This window comes from Mus pahari, unplaced genomic scaffold, assembly GCF_900095145.1.
Source record: "Mus pahari unplaced genomic scaffold, PAHARI_EIJ_v1.1 scaffold_5646_1, whole genome shotgun sequence".
In the NCBI taxonomy this organism is placed as follows: Eukaryota; Metazoa; Chordata; class Mammalia; order Rodentia; family Muridae; genus Mus; species Mus pahari.
In genome coordinates, this window is record NW_018391870.1 from 83409 (window position 1) to 105467 (window position 22059).

General features: G+C 36.4%; 1 protein-coding gene and 1 non-coding gene across 6 annotated transcripts in view; one reads left to right on the plus strand and one right to left on the minus strand.

Annotated features, from left to right (window-relative positions):
* LOC110314724 (coiled-coil domain-containing protein 7-like) overlaps positions 1-22059 on the minus strand; it is a 66311-nt gene that overhangs the window by 38295 nt on the left and 5957 nt on the right. For 2 of the 5 annotated variants that reach the window (XM_029534628.1, XM_029534627.1), the window contains exons 3-7: positions 19635-19721; positions 14320-14403; positions 7548-7568; positions 7264-7296; positions 6452-6600 (exon numbers count right to left, since the gene is read on the minus strand). In XM_029534628.1, the coding sequence (XP_029390488.1) occupies positions 6452-6600; positions 7264-7296; positions 7548-7568; positions 14320-14403; positions 19635-19721 (374 nt within the window). The remainder of the gene's footprint in view (positions 1-6451; positions 6601-7263; positions 7297-7547; positions 7569-14319; positions 14404-19634; positions 19722-22059) is intronic. The other 3 variants (XM_021188959.1, XM_021188958.1, XM_021188961.1) reach the window with 2 other exon arrangements.
* On the plus strand, positions 4112-4243 carry LOC115063299. The gene has a single exon (XR_003843160.1). It is a non-coding gene; the product is annotated as a small nucleolar RNA SNORA17 (small nucleolar RNA).

Here is a 22059-nt window from a genome sequence, read left to right on the forward strand (position 1 = left end):
CTATGAATCCTATGAGATCACCACAGACTAAGGCTGATCTTTAACAACAACAAATGCAACAGAAAGCCCACATACATGTGGAAGTTGAACAACACTCTACTCAATGATAACTTGGTCAAGAAAGAAATAATGAAATTAAAGACTATTTAGAATTTAAAGAAAGTGAAAGCACAACATACTCAAACACAATGAAAGCATTTCTAAGAGGAAAACTCATAGCTATGAATGCATCCAAAAAGAAACTGGAGGGAGCATAGAGTAGCTGCTTGACGGCACACCTGAAAGCTCTAGAACAAAAAGAAGCAAATACACCCAAAAGGAATAGACAGCAGTAAATAATCAAACTCGAGACTGAAATCAATCATGGAGAAACAGAAAGAACAATACACAGAATCAACAAAATCAGGAGCTGGTTCTTTGAAAAAAAAATCAACAAGATAGAAATACCCTTAGCCAGACTAACCAGAGGGCATAGTGACAATATCCAAATTAACAAAATCAGAAATGAAAAGGGAGAGATAATAATAGAAACATAGTAAATTAAAAACAAAAACATCAGATCCTCATACAAAACCTATACTCAACAAAACTGGAAAATCTAGATGAAATGGACCATATTCTATACAGATACCAGGTGCCAAAATTAAATCAGGATCAGATAAATGATCTTAACAGTCCCATAACACCTAAAGACATAGAAACAGTCATTAATAGTCTCCTAACCAAAAAAGGTCAAAGATCAGATAGGCTTATTATAGAATTTTATCAGACTTTCAAAGAAGACCTAATACCAATACTCTTCAAACTATTCCACAAAATAGAAACAGAAGGTACTTTACCCAATTCATTCTATGAAGCCACAATTACTGATACTTAAACCACACAAAGACCCAACAAAGAAAGAGAACTTCAGACCAATTTCCCTTATGACTCTAGATACAAAAATACTCAATTTAACTGAATCTAAGAAAACATCAAAACAATCATCCATCATGCTCAAATAGGCTTCATCTCAGGTATGCATGGATGTTGCAATATACGGAAATCCATCACTATAATCCATTATATAAAGAAACTCAAAGACCAAAATCACATGATCATTTCAAAATTCAACATCACTTCATGGTAAAAGTCTTAGAAAGATCAGGAACTTAAGGCCCATACCTAAACATAGCAAAAGTAATATACAGCAAACCAGTAGCCAACATCAAACTAAACAGAGAGAAACTTGAAGCAATCTCACTAAAATCAGGGACTAGACAAAACTGCCCACTCTCTCCCTACATATTCAATTTAGCACTGGAATTCAAAGCCAGAGCAATTAGACAACAAAAGGAGGTCAAAGGCTTACAAGTTGGAAAGGAAGAAGTCAAAATACCTCTATTTGCAGATGATATGATAGTATACATAAGTGACCCCCCAAAATCCACCAGAGAACTCCTCCAGCTGATAAACATCTTAAAAAATGTGGATGGATATAAAATTAACTTAAAACAACAACAACAACAAAACAAAAAACTCCAAAAACAAAAAACCAAAAATTCAAAATCCAAGGACCAGTAGCCTTCCTCTACTCAAAGGATGACCAGGCTGAGAAAGGAATTAGGGAAATGGCACCCTTTACAATAGTGACAAATAATATAAAATACCTTGGTGTGACTCTAACCAAGCAAGTGAAAGATCTGTATGACATGAACTTCTATTCCCTGAATAAATAAATCAAAGATCTCAGAAGATGAAAAGATCTCCCAAGCTCATGTATTGGCAGGATTAATATAGTAAAAATGGCTATCTTGCCAAAAGCAATCTACAGATTCAATACAATCCCCATCAAAATTCCAACTCAATTCTTCATAGAGTTAGAAACAGCTACTTGCAAATTCATTTGGAATATCAAAACCCCAGGATAGCAAAAACTATTCTCAACAATACAAGAATTTCCGGTAGAATCACCATCCCTGACATCAAGCTGTATTACAGAGCAATAGTCATAAAAATTTCATGCTGTTGGTACAGAGACAGGCAGGTAGATGAATGGAATAGAATTGAAGACCCAGAAATGAGCCTACACATCTATGTTTACTTGATCTTTGACAAAGGAGCTAAAACCATTCAGTGGAAAAAGACAGAACTTTCAACAAATGGTGCTGGCTCAACTGGCTCAATTGCAAATTGACCCATTATTATCTCCTTGTACAAAACTCAAGTCCAAGTGGATCATGGACCTCCACATAAAACCAGATACGCTGAAACTAATAGAAAAGAAAGTGAGGAAGAGTCTTGAGCACATGGGCACAAAGGAAATTTTCCTGAACAAAACACCAATAACTTATGCTCTAAGATCAAGAATTGACAATTGGGACTTCATAAAATTGCAAAGCTTCTGTGAGGCAAAGGACACTGTCAATAGGACAAATTGGCAACCAACAGATTGGGAAAAGATCTTTACCAATCCTCCATCCGATTGAGGGCTAATATCCAATATATATGAAGAACTCAAGAAGTTAGATTCCAGAGAACCAAATAACCCTATTAAAAAAATGGGGTAAAGAACTATACAAACATTCTCACCAAGTGGCTGAGAAGCACCTAAAGAAATGTTCAACATCCTTAGTCATCAGGGAAATGCAAATTAAAACAACCATGAGATTCTANCTCACACCATTCAGAATGGCTAAGATTAAAAACTCAGGTGACAGCAGATGTTGGTGAGGTATAAATGCAATAACGGCACTCACATGTTGTTGGCAACCATCAGCTGTCTAACTCAACATAAAGTCCATTCAACAGTAAAGAAATCAAGCCCTGTTGAAGACCATCTTTTACATCCAGGTAAACTGAAGTGAGCCAGCAAAAATGGCTGAACCAAAAGCTGATGGTAATTAACACTCCTTTCCTATTCTGGGACCAGAGCTGATGACTTCGGGCAATTGACTCCTGCTACTAGAAAAGAAAACTTAACTACTTCTAGCCAATATTTTCTGTGACCAGAAACTCTGAAATCTTTTAACTCTTCAGGGACTGGTGAGAAAGAAAAATGAAAAGAGAGAACCAACACACACACACACACACACACACACACACACACACACACAAGCATGCACACATGCGTGCTGGATGAAGAAGAAGAGAGCTCCATTTCCCTTTTAATTTTGCTTTCAGCCTTTTATACTTTCCAAGACAAAAGTTCTCTATGTAAGAAATAATTTGCCTCACAGGTAAAATGTTCCACAAGAGGAAGTTACAGCAGGAAAATTGATTGCATGCTTTTCTAAATATTTTTATTTTTTATCAGTTCATAGTGACTTTAAAGTAATAGTTCATGGCATAGGTTGATAAGGTTTTAGGAGTAACAGCAGAAGTGTTTACAGGTCTTTCCACCCAAAGGCATGTCAGACTAAACATCCTCATTTGTTTTTTTAAGTTCTACAAATTCATTATAAATTTAAAACAATAGTTTTATGTCATGAGTTAGCAAGGTTTGTGTCAAGTACCTGTGATTACCCATTACCAGTTTGTGACCTTTAGTTATAGAAATTAGCGACTTCATTTCTAACCTAGAAGGAATGTTTTCTTGATCAAAAATTTGTTCAAAAACTATTTTCTTTTCCTAGTGCAAGTAGTCTGTGACAGAACTCTATTTGTAGCTTTTTATTCTACAGGGGGCTTAAATTTACTTGAATCAATTCAGGAGAACTATGAAATCATTATCAGGAATTAAAAAAAAATCACCAATTCATCTAAACATCATTATTACATGAAAGCACATCTTTATAATAATCTGCAGGAAATTTGCCCAATAGGGTGGGCAAGATCAGTCATAACTGACCATAGACATAAGTAGTATTTCTTTTTCCAGTCACACTTTGTCAGAAAAATGAGGAACAGAGCAACAACATTTATAAAAAGGTACATCAGTATCAAGAAGCAATCCTGGACAAAGCACCTGGGGCCCCACCTTTCTAGGATTCACCCATCACAGCTGTGCAAAAAGGTAGGCTGACTCCAGGAAGCTTACTTGCTTGCTACAGCCTTCTCTCTATGGTTCCCACCAATGCCTGGTACTGGAAACATAGCTACTGAGGTAATGGACCTTTAAAAAGAATCTATGCCTGCCACTAGAGGAGTTGCAGGTGTGGCTGCTATGTCACATATGCATCATTAGATGGCAGAGAGGAGAGAGGCTATGTCTATACTCAGTGTTCTGACCTGTGAACAAGTGAATGATTAGTAGCTCAACACTCCCTGGAAAGGGTGAGCTCAGTCCAGCACCAGGGATCCCAGACAGGGAGCTAGCTGAGATGACCACCAATCCAGATGCTCATGTGCCTTCCAGGGTGGGGATTGAGTCAGAGAGACTAGAGGAGCCCTGCCTGGGACTAGCAAAGTGAGCCCAAGAGAGACAAGACCCACATGGGCCATGTGGGTGGGCCCGTTGAAGGGTGGCCCAATCGAGTGGCAAGCCCAAATTAATCATCAGCCCAGTGCCATGGGGGCTTGGACAGGAAGCTTGCCTGAGATGAGCACCAGACTGGCATTGCATAGACTGTGGAAGATAGCCCATGCCCCAGAGGACAACCCTGACTGGAGTCATAATGGACATGTTGGATATAGCATTTCTTAGATCACTCCTGAGACTACATCAGACACTAAAAGACAATGAGTACACCACTAAGAGGAACAAGTAAGTGGTAGAGAAGTGGAAGAAAAAGAGAAACAGAAGTATACGGGCACAAAAAAAAAAAAAAAAAAAAAAAAAAAAAAAAAAATAAAGGCATAACTGGAAAAAAGAAGGAAAAGAAGATCAGCCCAATTTTAGTAGCTGGGACCATGGTGGGGTCTTGACTTGTGCTGCTACTAGGTACCAATCTGGGACCATGTCCCTATAGAAGCAGGATTCTACTACCACCAAAGGTCAGGTGGATATCCCCAATCTGGACTTCAGTCTGGGGACATTTTGATGTCTGAGGGTTGTGCAGAATTGTCCACACCTCTTGCCTAGGCATTGTAGGAGAGGTGACCTTGTGGTCATGAGAGCAGGAGGGCTATCTCTGCCCCTTACCTCCTGCAGTGCTCTGGAGATTAGGCCCTGCAACTCTCCTGGGCAGCACAGGTAGAGCTGACTTTCGTAACAGAAGCATGGGTGGGCTCTGTGTGTATGGGAGCATTGAGGTTCCAGTACTGATTGTACCAGATATCAGAGGCCTCATACCAGACCAAATGACTTACTACAATGAACATTTGTAAGCAAAGAAATGTAGAGGAAATGGTGTGCTGAGGAACACAATGTGACACACTTTAGCTTCCAGGAGGTTTTTTTTTTCTTTTCTGTTGAGGAGGAGGCTGAAGGGTCCATGGCAGGTATGAAGGAAGTGGGAGATGAATGGGATTGGCATGTATGATGTGAAATTCACAAAGAACTAATAAATTTTTTTTAAAGAACCTATATTATCAGAAATTTATTAAACTTGCATAATAGGTAGCTACATTCTAAATCTTATTCTTATACTCTTAGATAAGTATAACCACACTTCTTGTCAAAGAAGCCCCTTTTTACAGCAAATGGAAACAAACACAGTAATCCACAAGTGGACAAAATGCATAGATCAACAGATCATGGGGAGCCTAGCCCCAACAGACACATCTACATCCTAGGTCTTGCATCAATTGCTCAAAGAACATCTCAGAAAAGGGGGTGGAAAGATTTCAAGAGCCATAGTACTTGGAAGTACACAGTGTATTCTAGAAATGGCTGCATAAACAAGATTGGAGAACAATGGTGTAACAATGGACAAGCTAATGTGGAAGGCAGAAATTTTTGCAGGGTCCCACACCTAGACAAAGAATTATAATTATTGACTGCTTGAATCCCCTTTGTTAGTTGTTGTAAAAAATGGTCAGCCCTGAAACTATGTATAGACAAACAACAAAAACAAACTCAGCATGTTGTGAGTATGTATTTGTGCATACTTATATATATGCACATATGTATGCATGTAACAATAATAAAGGAAAAGAGGCTATTAACTTGAGGGGGGATGGGAGAACTGCTGGGATGGGCTGGAGGGAGGAAACTGGGATGTGATGTAATTCTATTTTGGTTAAAATTTATTTCAGAAGTATTCGGAAACATGATTACAATCTAGATGTTTTAAAGATAGACTACCCAACATAATTTTTAAATAATAGATATATATATATATGGCTATTGAGTACTTAAAATGTGTTTAATATGACCCAGAAGCCAGTTTGTTTTACTAAATTGAATTTGAGTAGCCACATGTGACTAATATCCACTGCTCCAAATAACACCATCTCAGACTATGAAAGCTTTAAATCAGAAAAAAGTAACTAAGCATTCAGATATCATTAAGAAGTTCTTTGTAAAGGAATAACATTGACTTAGCTTACATCTGATTTTAATTCAATTAATTTTTTATAATTCACTTACATTTCTTGAGGCTGTATGGACATCTTACGCTCTTTTAGGCGACTTCTAATATGTTCAATTTTATGCATGAGCCTTGCAATTTGTATAATGCTCTTTTTGACAAATTTATCATCTGATGGATGATCTGTTTGTAAATTATCTTTACTTATCTAAAGTAACAAAATTAGCCAGTTACTAAATACCCATTTTGATCTCATGCCTTAAGAGCATTTCATTATTTTCTTTATCAATTAGAATAAGTTCATTAAATCAGAAAAATTCTGAATAATCCCAGAAGCTTCCTTGGAAACTATTCTTTCATGCTTAAAGGAATACATATATTCTCTCCCAAAGCAGAATTGAAAGTCCTTGAAGACAGAGACGAGTTATTCTCAGTCTAATTTTTAAAGTATTTGAAAATACAAAATACAAAGGATATCATTAAAGAACAGTATAAATATTGGAAAAAAATCAATAAAATTTTATGTCTGCTTATATTATGGATAATTTTTAAATATAGGAGAAATTTTAAGTTGATAAATTCTCACTACTTTTTTGTAAATTAGAAAAAGAAAGTGAGTGAAATTTACACTATTCTTTAGAAGAAAAAAAATGATTCAATAAATTTGTCCTTTACTGGACTCATACAGAAAACTCATTTGCAAATTACTCATAAACATTTTGCTACAAACTGATTACTTTTCAACCTAAATCAAAATATTACTTTATAATCAATGGTTATTGAAACATTTGATTTATACATACTTCAAACTGATTTTCAAATGGCTCAAATACTTACTAATGTAATTAACAGTTAAGAAGTTATATTTTACCTCCTCCATTTGGTTGACTTGTTGCTGAAACCACTTCATGAAAAAAAAATGAGGAGAAAGTTAATACATATGTATCTGTGCCCTGTATCCACCAAACACCATTCCTGACTCACATGCATCACACAGGGCTCAGAAGGGGGTAGTGTAACATACAACTGAAGATAAACTTAAAAACATCTAGAAGTAATCAGGGTATGCTGTAATTTCAAGACCTAGATTATCTTTGCTTAATATGCACTCTTCTCTTTAATTTTAGTTACTTTAAGCTGCAATGAAACACATACCTTGAAAAGAGACTCCAAAATCTGGAAAACAAAGTTTTAGAAAATATGTTTAAAGATAAAATAAGTATCATGCAACATTTATAATTATCAATGATAAATTTGCTAAAATTACTATGATTTATATTGCTAAAGCAAATACAAATCTGTAGTTCCAAAGTTATAACTTTGTGGTTATGATGTTTAGTCCATTTTGAATATGCAACTACATCTAGAATAAAAAATAGCTTTTCACTCCATAGGACTATTTTGGAAAACTCCTAAATTTTAATAAATTCTTAATATCTAATATATTGTTCATAAAATATTAAAAGTTTCCAGAAGAGAGCCAAGCCTGTGCTGTATGTTCTACAAGAGGTGATTAACTGATTCAAACACAAATAATAGGGGAGTTGTACAATTTCTGAGGAAAATCACTTTGGGCTATCTCAGCCTCCAAATAGCCATTTATTGTTGACCTCTGTGTGACCCAATATTTTTGTGATTATTAGATTGAACAGTTTGCAAAGTACAGACAAGTTCCATAAATTCCATCCACTGAAAGACTAAGAATATATCAGGTAGCATCTGAGGGCTATAGTAGAGATTTCCCCACAATGTCATAATCTGCCTGCTTGATGTTCCCAGAAGAGTACTTGAAAAATGCTTGATTTATTACTTTCTCTGCTCTGTTAGTATAAAAAGTTCATGATTTATTCCAAGACAGTTTATTTTTTGAGGTCATTGTAAGTATTGTTTTCCTGTTTTTTTTTCTAAGCATGTTTGTCAAGTGTACACAATAAGGCTACTGATTTTTGTGTCTAAATTTTGTGTCCATTTATTTTATTGAATAGAGGTTACTATTTACGAGTGGAGGTTTTTTGGTGGAAGGTATAGGGTCTTTTATATATAAGATTGTACCATTTGCAAGAAAGGATATTTTACTTCTTCCTTCCCTAGGCTACTAAATCAGATATTTAGTGGGGCCAACAATTAGCTGGTGATTTACATGACTGCTTTTCATGCTGAAGTCCGAGTTGAGCTGAATTGTGCTGAATGGAGCTGGAGCTTAAAGCAACTGTATGCTTCTTGAAGAGAGGATTGCATGTTTGTCCTAATTACTAGTACATTGTGTGACAAAACATCATGAAGAAGGCAACTTATCAAAGAAAGGGTTAGATGATGGAACAAAGGCATTGTGTCAGGAACAGTTCTAGGACTCACATCTTAATCTGAAAGCAACATGAAGAGAAAGCACACTAGGAATGGCCTGAATTTTTTAAGTTTCAAAGCCATCCCTGACATATTTTTTTCCAATGGGCCATACCTTCCAAACAGTTCCACCAATTGGAAACCAACTTTTTCATCATGGCCTCTATGGAGCAACTTTTATTCAAACTACCAAAATCTACTCCATGATCCTCAAAGATGTGAGACCATACCATAATGCAATATGCATTAATTTTTCTTAAACTTTTTTCTTTCACTGCAGAAAGGGAGTTTAGCTAGGTAGGGTCTTGCCCTGAGAGCTCATAAGACCTATTTTCAATCTCCTTATCTCTTTCAGTAGAGACCTTGACTCCCAAATTAAATTTTCTGGTGCATTTTTTTCTCTTAAAACTTTACATTTTGTATTGTTTTCTGACCTATTTGCTCTTTTTCTTTGTATACCTGCATAAGAGGGATTACTAGTTAGCATGGGGGCAGATTCAATAGTAGGGTGCCTTGAAACCTCCTCCATTAGAGAATTTTAACATAGCCTCAGAGAAATTCTCAACACACGGGCAGAAAACAGCCCCATTCTTTGCCAAAAATCACAGGAATGGTGTCTTATCCAGTGGCTAAGATTGTTCCTCTCTGAAACCACTTGAGCAGGGCTACCACAGTCTGTGTGGATCTCAGTCTTCCAAGCTTCTACTTTGCCCATTAAACTTCACTTTCAGCATTCAACTGTGTTCTGAGTCCAAAGTCCAATAAAATTTCCACTTTCCCTCAAAATACCATATACTTCCTGATACCAACTTCTGTCTTAGTTGTTTTTAAATTGCAGTGGCAACAGTTTTAAATATGGTGTCTTCATTAAATCCCTCCCCTCAGAGCTCAGGGAACCCCACAGAAGAAGAGGTGTAAAGAGTGTAAGAGCCAGAGGGGTTAGAAACACCAGGAGAACAAGGCCCTCTGAATCAATAGGTAAGGGTTATATTAATTCAGACAGACTGAAGCAGCAGGCACAGGGCCTGCACAGGATTCCACCAGGTCTGCTGCATATATATCATAGCTTTCTGTTTATTATTTTTATGGGACTTCTGAGTATGTGAACAAGTGGCTCTCTGATTTTTGTGCCTTTTCTCTGATGCTTTTCCTTCTGTTAATTTACCTTGTTCAACTTCAATGTGATGGGTCTTATTTTATTTTATTTTATTTTATTTATATGTCTTGATATTATCTCTTAGAAATGAGAAACAGAAAGGGAGTGCATCTATATGGAATGGGAAGTGGGGAGAAACTGGGATGAGTAGAGGCTGCATAAACTGTAATCAGGATAATTACATAAGAAAATAATCTATTTTTACTAAAAGAGGAAAAACAAAGAGAGGGGGCTAAAGGAATCAGAGTTCTTGTACATTATACTTCATTTAACTTTCATTTCTGCCTCTTTAAGGAAATAGTGGTGGCAAAGCACTGAATATAAAAAGAAGATTTTGTGGGTAAAAGATGCAACTGGGTTGCCTGGGGCATGTGGAAGCATACAGCTTTCCTGTCACAATGATGAAATGCTTTGAGTTACTCTGAGGTGGAGGCCTCACAGCATTGTATTGTTAAGGTTTGAGAATTGCTGAAGGAGGAACCCATATTCAAATAGCATGTAAGAACAATAGAGCATTTATTCTACAGAAACAACCAGCATGCAGGGATCACCACCACTTTAAAATGGTGCCCCATGCAAAGACACTGAGGCCTGTTTTAAATACTAAAACTACTATTAAATTCTTTCTGTCAAAACTGATGGCAACTATGCCAGTCTTCAAGTGTCATGAGTTAATTGCTTCTGAGACAGCCAACAGGCATCTAAAACTTAGAACACATTTCAAGAAGTTGTAAGACCATTAACCAAAGGTCATAAAAAGGGAAGTAAGGATTTACTACAGGTGGAAGGACAGAAGATAAGATATGAACTGGGTTTATCTATGCAAAACTTCAGGGATAACTTAGTTATGGTCTTTAACTCTCCATAAACCTATAGAGCTAGTGACAGATGATGAATGCTTAGCTAGGTAATTACTCTTAGTGGATACACATGTACATATTCTCTGTTGTTCAATTTATGACCTGAATTTATGTGCAAACTTGTGGTAAACTTTTTGCCATGTGATCATGCACTCTGAAAGAAGTATAAGTGCTAAGGACAAAATACAGAGGCAGGCTTCCCTCCTCTTTTATCTTTCTGAGACTTCAACTAGCAGTCTGGGAGTTAGAGCTGTGCAGTTCCTGCAGAGATAGAACAAAGATGGTTTTACTATGAGTTGCTAAATGCCTGAGACAGCAGCTTCTAGCCTCAGAACAACTCAAGACAGGCAGCTCAACCAAAAGCAAAGCGAATTAGATTTAAGATAGGTAAACATTTTATTATTATGTTGTTAGGATTAGGTAAGCTAAAATCTCACTGATGGGTGGTGCCAAGATGCCCAAGATGAGCTGCCTTCCTGCTTCATGAAAAATTAACCAGAGAATGTACTGTCCAGGATTGATGGTCTATTCTGAGATAAAATATCTCTCATTTATGTGACTATCATCAGACTCTTCCTCAGGTGGGGAATTTTATTGCCTTGCTCCTGGACTTTGGGGACTGCTGCTGGAACAGATGGCTTATGGCCTAGTTCCTGAGTGGAGACAAAATGGTATGAATAGGCCCCTTCAGTAAATACGGTAAGTCTCCCCCACTTTTCTGCTCTGAAGTGGTTACTTTATTAGTTATCTGAATTTCAGCCAAAATTAGTAATTATTATTTTCCCCAAGATAATATTTTTATTAATTATTTGGGAATTTCATATAATACACCCCATCACACCTGCTTACCATCTGTTCCAGGCCTACTCTCCCAGTTTTGTGTCCCACTCACCCACCAAAAATAGAAAAGCAAAAACATTTTTTTAAGTTGAAAAACTTAATATATCATCCTATAACACTCCTTCATTATAAAGACTTTCATTAGTCATTTAAAAAATTTTCAACAATTGTCTTTGAATTCACTTTATGTATTTTCCACATATTTATATGCATTTCAAGATATGATTTAAATACGTTAAGACTTTTCTTTCAAAATCTATATTGTTACTAATTGAAATTTTTAGGACATAAAATAACAGCATTAAAAAGTAAATAGACACCTGTAGAATGAACATGGTGTAACTTTAGCTTTAGAATTATCATCTAATTAGAATGAAAAAGGCCTTACAATTTCAGAGAGTTAGATTCTGTGAGGATGGAGCAAAGCTGTGGCAGGAAGAAAGCTGGGAGCCTATGTCTTGATTCAAAAGCAGGTGGCAGAGAAAGCACCCTGGTAATGGTAGGATCCTTTTGACCCTCAAAGCTTCAAAAGTACCATAACATACTTTCTCCAACAAAGGCACACATCCTAATCTCTCCCGAATAGTTACACGAATTGGGAACTAAGTATGATCTATAGGGATAATTTTCATTCAAATCACCCTATGTTTAAAGTTGCATTATCAAAAATGACTTTCTGAAAGAAATGATCTGGATAAGCACAGTGTAAACATTGAGGTTTTCCAACAGGAGTGTTTGCAGAGTTATAGAGATGCAGGGTGCCACCAGAAGTAAATGTGCAATCAATTGGAGGGTTTTACAAAAATGTTGGCTCTCAGCAATCAGCATATCATTCTTATCTAGTAATGTGACATGGTTTAGTGACATTCCCAGGTTTCTAAAACTACTAAAATGATACAATGTATTTTGATATATTTATGAGGTATTTGTGTTTTTACTTCTTACCTTTTTATGTCAAATATACCTCTTTCAGTTATTGATACAGATACATAATAATCATGATAATCTCCTACCAGCTATAAATCAAACCAATGTTTTGCTTTTATGATTTTTCTTGCCCTTATCTCTTTGTGGATTAAAAAAAATAAGGCTCATGCTTTAATTTTAATATATTTTAGTTAACCAGTCTTTCCTAACTTGTCTTGTATTTCCTTGCCATTATGATTCGTATTTTGATGACTCTGGAGCTTACCAATTGACTAGATTGGCTGACCAGCAAGCTCCATGGATCCATCCATCTCCATCCCTCATTCCAGTATTAGGCTTGCAGATGTGAATCAACCAGATTTTATATAGATGTTGGGGATCTACCTCAGATCCTCATCTTTATGCAATAGGCAGGCACTTTACCCATGACGCACTGTCTTCATCTTCTGGGTTCCCTACTTGTTTTACAGGTCTATAGTTCCATCTTCATATGGTAAAATATTGTTTGGATTACTGAAAACTTTAAGTTTTGAAATATTTTTCTTCAATTAGAAATGATCACAAAATAATGTTAGAAGTATTTAAAAGGGTAAATATTTAATTGCTGTTTCTGCTGGATTGTGCTGTTGCTTCTGATTCTGGTGTAGTGTTTGCTATTGGACTAGACTGCTGGTATATGACAAAGAAGAGTGGAATTTTTCCAAGGAACTACTTCTAAACAGGTCCACAACACCTTTCCTTAATAACCCTTTCCCCCTACCTTTGTTCGGTGGGCTAGACAGGAGGTTAAAGCAATTAAGAAGCCTAAATAAAGGAGGTTTTGGAAAATCTAAGCCTACAATAAATGATGTCAGTTAAACAACACTGCAAATGAAGTTGGGCATATGCATATATCACAGAATATAGAGTAAAAGATATTATGTATTATTAACTATATAGTGTATATAGAACACACATTAAATGTTGAACCTCACATCTAAACACGAGTCTATTTTTCAGGTTACTCAAAAAAAATTATGCAATAACAAGCTTTAATCAGTTCAAAGTGTCTTGTAAATATAATGACCATGGTATAGTTTAAAACTTAAAATATATTTGGAAATGAGCAAAATGTGATTTAATTTAAAATTTTAAAAAGTTTCTTTTTTCATTTTCTGTGGTTTTCTTGTCTGCATGTTTGTGCATATGCATTACATGTGTCCCAGCAGAGGTCAAATGAGTGTGCAGAAGCTCCTGTAACTAGAGTTACACATGAGTGTGAGGGGCCAAATATGAGTCTTCTGTAAGAGCAACAAATACTCTTAACCACTGAGCTATCTTTCTTGGCATACATTATTTCAGTTTTTGAAAAATTTTATATATACAATATATACATATATATGATAACATATTGGGAAAAATAGTAATATGTTAGGAAAAGCAAAAAGTCAAATATAACTGTGCTAATATTTTTTCATACTGGGAATCAGTACTATGATAATTCTTTTAAAAAAACTTTCTGTTTTTAAAAGAACATTAATCATAAAATAATTTTGATAATACAGACTTATTTTAAAGATGAAAATAAAACATAGAGGTCATATTTGAAAGTACTGTATTGATATTGTAATTAAAGAAAAGTCCAGAGGCTTAAATGTCTACATTGAAACTAAAAATATAAAAAAAGCTGTTTTGTAATGACTTTTGTAATTTCACAAAGGATTGATTCTAGGCTAATACTGCTTACTGGATATCACATCACAGTTTCTACATGCAATACAAGCTCTCGTAGTTTGCACTGGACACAATGTGGAATACATACATTATGTTCTTCCTTAACTGCTTCCTCCAGCTGAGCAGCAAATTGTGAACAGCCCAACAAGAATGAACTCACTTCATCACCAACCTTCAAAGGACCACAAAACAGAGTTCCTTTCAATTTTAGAGCCTGCTTGTATATCAACTTATTTATCTATTTAACTGTATTTGGAAAATATTTTGGTTTTGTGTAATTTCTGCTGCTTCAAACTTGGGTGGCAAAAAGCCATGTTTCAAATGTTATCCCAGGAAACCCTCCTAGAAATGAAATGTGGAAGGAACTATATCCTTAGAGTGATGACACAGTATATTTTCCTATTTTCATCTATACAAGTGCAGAGACTCTAGCAGCCCAGCATTACACTCCTGCTTTCAGGATGGTCTAAAGAAAATAACTACTGTGTTATAGTGTATAGAATTGCACATGTTAGAATGGTAATGTATGACTGTGGATGAAGCTCAGTGGTAGAGCAGTTGTGCAGCAAACCCAAGGATGTAGGTTCCAGTCCCAGCATTACAAAAATAGAAAAGAATGTGAATTACAACTTTTGACTGTATATATGCTTGCCAAAATATGTAGACTTTCAGTGTTATCTAACAGTAGCCAATCATCAATACAGTGCAATGATTAAATATCTTCTGGTAGAAGAAATATCAGAAAATGAACCCATGTTAAATCAATCTTATACACTTATTTCCAGCTAAGATTCTCACAGAAGAAGGTGTCCACTGGAGAATAACCATTAATATATTCATAGGAACAAAACTGATGAGACATATGTATTATTCTAGCCCTTGGAAGGTTGAGGCAGGAGATTTTGAGTTTCAGGCCAGATTGAAATCCAGAGAATATTCAAGGGAACTTAGTGAAGTCTTGTCTCAAAAAAATTAAAGTTTCATTTGTGTATGTGTGTATATGTGTGCCACTGTGTATGCATGTCATATCATCCATGAAAAGATCCAAGAACAGAAATTAGTTCTTCATGTGCATTCCAAGGAGTGAACTCAGGTCATCAGTCTTGGTGGCAAGTGCTTTTACTCACTGACCACCTTGCTAGCCCTCAAAAATTTAAGGAAGTTGTAGAGTGCTTTTCAACCATACTTTAGGCCATGAATTCAACCTTTAGTATTTAAACAAACAAACAAACAAACAAACAAACATTGGAAGAATCATCCTGTAGAGTTGAGACATGGATAGAGAAGATTAACCAGTTACAAATATAGACAGTTCATTCCATTACACCATTGCACTTAATTGCCACAAACTAAAGGTCAATTTGATAAAGTTTGTAGTTTACCCATGTAAGACCAAGACAACAGATAGAAGGACACAAGAGAATTTAGCAGATATGCTGAGGAGTGATAATGATAACTTGTGTACTATGTAATTCAAGCTAGTTGGGAGAGGATACAAGGATAGTTTGGGATACGCAATTGTCAGGACCAATGTTTTTCAGGCCCTAGGGAAACTGAAGAACTTCTGGCATAATATTAAGTAGGCTGCAAGAAAACAAAGGAGGTTGTAGACAGAGGCCAGGCTCACTGAAATAATTTCAGGAACTGACACCCATATACATAATGAAATCAGTAAGAATTATGACAATAGATGTAAGGAAAGCTGATTACCACATGCATACTACTAGTTTATTATTATTATTATTATTATTATTATTATTATTATTACAAATAGGTTCTTTAATACTAACAGACTTCATTTTGTTGCAAATAGTAACATATATCTACTACTACTAATGATTATGATAGTAAAAATTTCCACTCCCATAACAATGACAATAAAGGGTAGATATCCTGAATGGTGCAATAGTGGCACTTATATGCTGTGGTATCACAAACTATCTAATTTGATTAAAGGCTTGGAATTTATTCCCAGAACTGTAAACCTGGCCAACTCCCTATGGCTGTTGAGTCCCTGGACTTAGAGGAGAATGCCCTAAACCACTCAAATTTCTAACTGTATCTAATACATCTCCTTACATACCCAGAGAGATAAAGCTCTTATACCTCCTCAAAGAAGCTTTTTTCTTTTTTCTATTTTTGAAGCAGATGGGAGACCGTCATAGAAACCCACAACTGTCTATTATGCAAAGAACAACCGACAATGGAGTACTCATCTCCAGTCAGTACATCTCCACCATAACCTCCACAAAGAAGGCTTGAGGAGCATTTTAGAAGAGGGAGCAAAATAGTGTAAAAGCCAGAGGACCAGAATATCTGCTCTGAAATAATATCTCCCATATTTGACAAGAAGTTGTGCCACATAAAATCTCACCAATGTAGTTGCCTCAAAAAGCCATGAGAAATGCAACCACCAGCTGATACGACAATGTAGATGAGGAAAATCTCACAGGGCCCTAATCCTAAATGAGGAGATATTGGTAATGAATAGATACTGAGTGAGGGAAACTAATTCTTCTCCAGGGATGAGCCCTCTGAGAGGTTATTCAATCCCAAATAGTCTGCCCCAAAATCCTTTACAAAAGAGCAGCACTATAGGAATTCAGTGGAATGTGTATAGATACTTTGTATGTTTATTGAATATACAAACATTTATTATATGTACATGCATATCTATTATAAAATACTAACTAAGGAATAAGAAGCCTTGAATTTGAGGGAGGGAATGATAGGAGTTGAAGCGAGGAGAGGAAGGGCAAAATGTTGCAAATATGATAGTCCCACATGAAATTCTAACAAAATTAATATCAAAAAATAAAAATGAGACCAAGTAAAAATTACTGAAATAAGTACACCACAAAGATATAATAAAATGCCCTGTCTCTAAAAACAGGCACGTATCTCAGTAAACTCAGTGAAACAAAACCACACTGCTGAATAACACTGGTATAAAAACCCTAGGAAGGAGTGAATGGTGTCATTTAGCACTGAAATGTAAAAGAAATGGAATACCTAACTCCAGTGCTACTGTCACACACACACACACACACACAGACACACACACAAAATGTCAGAAAGGAAAGGAAAAGAAAAGAAAAGAAAAAGAAAAACTAAAGATTGCTTCCATACTTTTCAGTCAGGATACAGAAAATGAGACAACATACAATTTGAGGAACTGAATTCCACAGAACAAGCTCCAAAGAAACAAAGAACCAAAGCCCAACCTATCTAAATTGGGCATGGAGGAAGCAGGATGCTCTTACCTATATACAATCTCAAAGCAAACTGCTATGGACAGACAGAATTTGTAAGATGAAGAAATACCAGTTGAGCATTCATCAGTCTTTTCAGGCTATTGCACAGGGATTTCCTTAGATTTGAAAAGTTCTCCCCAGGATGGAAGAAGGCAGCTCCTTAGACTCAGGAAGAGAGCAAAATATATAAATTCAAGTATCCCCTGAAACTTGGAAGACTGATCTTTCCTCAATGTTAGATAAGCTCTAACAATTTCTAGAGGGAGTGGACTCTGATCCATAAGCTGAGTCTAGTTGTCATGCAGTGACCAATGTTCTTACCACTACTTGATAGTACAGCACAGTTGAAGAACCATGGCAGTGAAAACTGGTTTTCCACTTTCCATACCAAGGGTGAATCATTAGGCTAAATGGGGAGAAAAATTGTACCACCTACTCAGTAGAAGTAGCTGGCCCTTTCATTCTTCTTGATTTTGTTGTTGGGCCTAAACATGAAATTGCACTTTTAACCTTGTCTGAGCATAGTTACTGGAATGCAACAATGTCTTCTTTTTTCACCACTTCTACCTACTACAACCCCAAACCACTATAAGTCCAGATAAGAAAACAAAAAGCATTCAGACTGGAACTCTGAGTGATAGAAATTAAAGTATCTGGCGAGCACAACATAATTATCCCTTCAATAATCAGCATGGATTTCTGAGAATTAAAAGATACAATTACTAGTATCACAAGATCAAAGATCATGACAAACAACAACCATATGCCTGTTATGCATACCAAATGTGTAGAAACTAAAGTTTTAAACATAATGTCATTAATAGTCCCTCCAAACTGTAAGACAAACAAATGTAAATGATCTAAACAGTGAACAAATTTAAATTCTGGTGAAAAAAATTAAATGCAATATAAATAAATACAGATATTAAATAGATTTATGAGAAGCTTCAATCCAGGTTTCTTATTAAATATCCCAAATTAATCCATTTTAAAACGAATTATAAATAAAAGGATAAGGTTTTATGTTTGAGTAATATAAATGGTGCGAATTATAAATAAAAGGATAAGGTTTTATGTTTGAGTAATATAAATGGTGACTGGCAATGTGGCTAAGAGAGGAATGGGACCGGCCTGAAAATCTGAATTTGGTCCCTGGAACCCATGTAAAGGGGAAAGAAGAAAACTAAATCCACAAAATTATCCTCTGATCTCAATATATATATTCTATGAAACATGCAGTTGTTCACACACACAAAATAACAATAAAAAACTAAAAGTTGAAAAATTCAAATGCAAACATTTGGATGAGTCAAATGTATGTACAACAGGTCTTTCAAGATGGCTCAGCAGTGAAGGGTGCCTGATGCCTTCTCAAAAGACTGGGATCCAGTTCTCAGCACCAACGTTGGATGGCTTACAACCTCCTGTCACTTTAGCCCAATGTCTTTTTCTGGCATCTACAGGGACTACCACATGTGCACATTCGTACGTGCAGACATGAACACATATTCATAAGTAAAATTTTAAAAATACTTAAAAGATTAAAGCAAACAATGAACAACAAGAAACAGAAACAACCAACTTAAGAAGAACCATACTGCGGTCTTTTTTTTTTTTTTTTTTTTCATACTGTGGTCTTAATAGGTGTATTACAACAATTTACTGAGTTTAAAAACCCATTTTATTTTCTATCTTAAAGTTTAGAAAAGAAAATACTTTGTAAAACTTTGGGGGTGGAGTTCACATTTGCTTGCAAGAGTATACTCATGGAGTTACAACGTCAAGAGTTGGCCCTCTCCCTCCATCATGTAGACTGTACTCAAACTGTCAGACTTAATGGCAGGCATCTTTACCCACTGAACCATTTTGCTGGTGCAAGAATACTTTCTTACAGCCAAGGCAATCAAAATAACCAAGCTCATGTTTAAAACTCACCATAGAAGCAAGAGTATAAAAAGTAGACTTACAGATAGTTAAGACAGGAGGAATTGGCTGAAGCTGGAAACATGAGTACAGTTTTGTCAAATGTCACAAGAGAATCTTTGTGTAGATAGTGACCTAGTCAGACAGTGTGTGTTTGTGGATTCTGAAGGTGAGGGCTAACCCCTTTCAGCATTTAATTTATTTCACTTGCATTATATACACATACAGACAAGCCTTCTGCTTCACTTTTTTCTGCTGCGTTTTCTCCATCATCATAGCAAGCTCCATAGATGTCTTCCAAGTTAGAAACAAGCTAAGAAAAATGGACAGTAAGATACGTTTATTCATAGTCAAAATGCTAAAACATTCACACCATGATCTTATAGATGTCGCTTTATTGCCATTGGCTGGAATATAAGCTTTTCACCCTTTGACTCATCTCACATTGTCAAGAAGGTGCCCTGTACAATGGTGTTTGAGTGTGCTTCCTAGTTATGAAAACACTCCAAGCCTGTATCTTCTCTATGTAGATAAATAGCTAAAAGAGGTACATGCTTGTGAATGGCTAAAGAATGCAGAGTTTTCCTCAAGATCTGATTTTCCTCTCAATATCACATTAAATGAAAGAAATGTAAAGACCTATTCCATTCCTGGGCATATACCAGAAAGATGTCCCACAATACCACATCGTCACTTGCTCATCTATGTTCATAGCAGCTCTTTTTGTAATAGCCAGCAACTGGAAACAACTTAGATGCCCCTCAAGTGAAGAATGGATACAGAAAATGTGGAACATCTACACAATAGCATACTATTCAGCTATTAAAAGCAAAAGAATCATGAAATTTTCAGGCAAATGAATACAACTTGAGAATTTATATACCTCCTGAGTGAAGTAACACAGAGCCAGAACGACACTCATGGTTTATATTCACTTATAAGTGGACATAAGTGATAAAGCACAGGATAACTATGCAACAATACACAGACCCAAATAAAGTGAGTAATAAGGAAGTCCCAAGGAGGATTCATGAATCTTACTCAGGTAGGGAAACTAAATACTTCTGTGATATAAATGGAAAAGGGGTACTAAATAGGAGAGGACATGAAGATAGGAACTGTGATGGAGATCAAGTGTAGGGTGAAGAGGGTGAGAGGGGCCTGGTAATCAGAATGGAAATGAGGTTGGGTGACATTTCTGGTGACTAGCTGGAAGCCCAGGATGGGAGAGAGCATGGGGGAGTCTATAGGGGTGACGAGCTTAGATTCCTACCATAGCGGGATATAGAGACTGAAATGCCACCCCTAAAGCAAGGCAGGATTGCCAGAGGAAGGAGGGGCAACCTCAAACGACCCACAGACTCTTTAACCCAAAATTTTTCTTGCCCACAAGATGTGCAGGGATAGAGATGGAGCAGAGACTGAGGGAATAATTAACCAATGTCTGCCCCAATTTGATACCCATCCCATATAAGAGAGCCAACCCTTGACATATTAATTATATTCTGCTATGCTTTCAAACAGGAACCTAGCATAATTGTCTCCTGAGAGGCTTCATCTAGCAGTGGACTGAAGCCAATGCAGAGACCCACAGCCAAACATTAGGCTGAGTCCAGAGACTGTTGTAGAACAGAGGGGGATAGAAATGGGAAAGTCAGAAGGGTCAAGGACACCCCAAGAACCTAGAGTTAATTAACCTGAGACCATGGGGACTCAAGAGCTTGGGCCTTCAACCAGGAAGCATGCAGGATCTAGAACTAGACACCCTACATATTTGAAGCAAACATACAGCTTGATGTTCATGTGGATCCCCTAACAAGTGGAAACAGGGACTTTTACAGTCTCTGATCCCAACTATTGGATCCCCCTTTCCACTACTTGGACTGATTCGACCTCAGTGGAAAAGGTTCCTAAACCTGAAGGCATGAGATGCCCCAGGGTGTGGTGGTACCCAGGGGAAGTCACAATGGGGACAGGTATTTGTAATGGTGGGACTGGGAGAAGAGGGAGGAGGCTGTAATTGGGTTGTAAAATTAATATTAAAAAATTGAAAAAATGTAAAGAGCAGAAAGCAATAAAATTTAAAAGACATTCGCCATAATAGCAAACTGTGACCTAACAGGTATCTTAGAAGTATGCTAAACTATAATATTTTTAATTTGGTGTCTTCTCTCCTTGTGCTCATTTAAAAAGCCCATTTACAACTTGGCTGTAAACTGTTATATAAAAAGAAACTTATGGAAATATCAAGTACCTTGCCCCTTTTTCTTGAGAGTTCAAGGTGCTTATATCCACAAAACCCTTCTTGGAATGGTGGGTGGCCTTAGCCTGACATTTAGAAATTTTGTTTTCAGGAAGCTAGAAAGACAGGATTTTATCCCAGAAAGTATGCTTTATGTTGAATTCCTGTTTCCTTGGATTCTTGATTTCTAACATATACTTGTTAGGGATCTATGATTTGTATATGCTTGGCCCAGGGGATTGCACTATTAGCAGGTATGGCATTGTTGGAGTAAGTGTGTCAACATGGGCGTGGGCTTCCAGAAAACCAGGCTTCTAGCTGCCTTTGCAAATAAGAGGTAAAACTTTCAGTTCCTCCAGCCCCATGTCTGCCTGGACAATGCCATGTTCTTGCCTTGATGATAATGGAC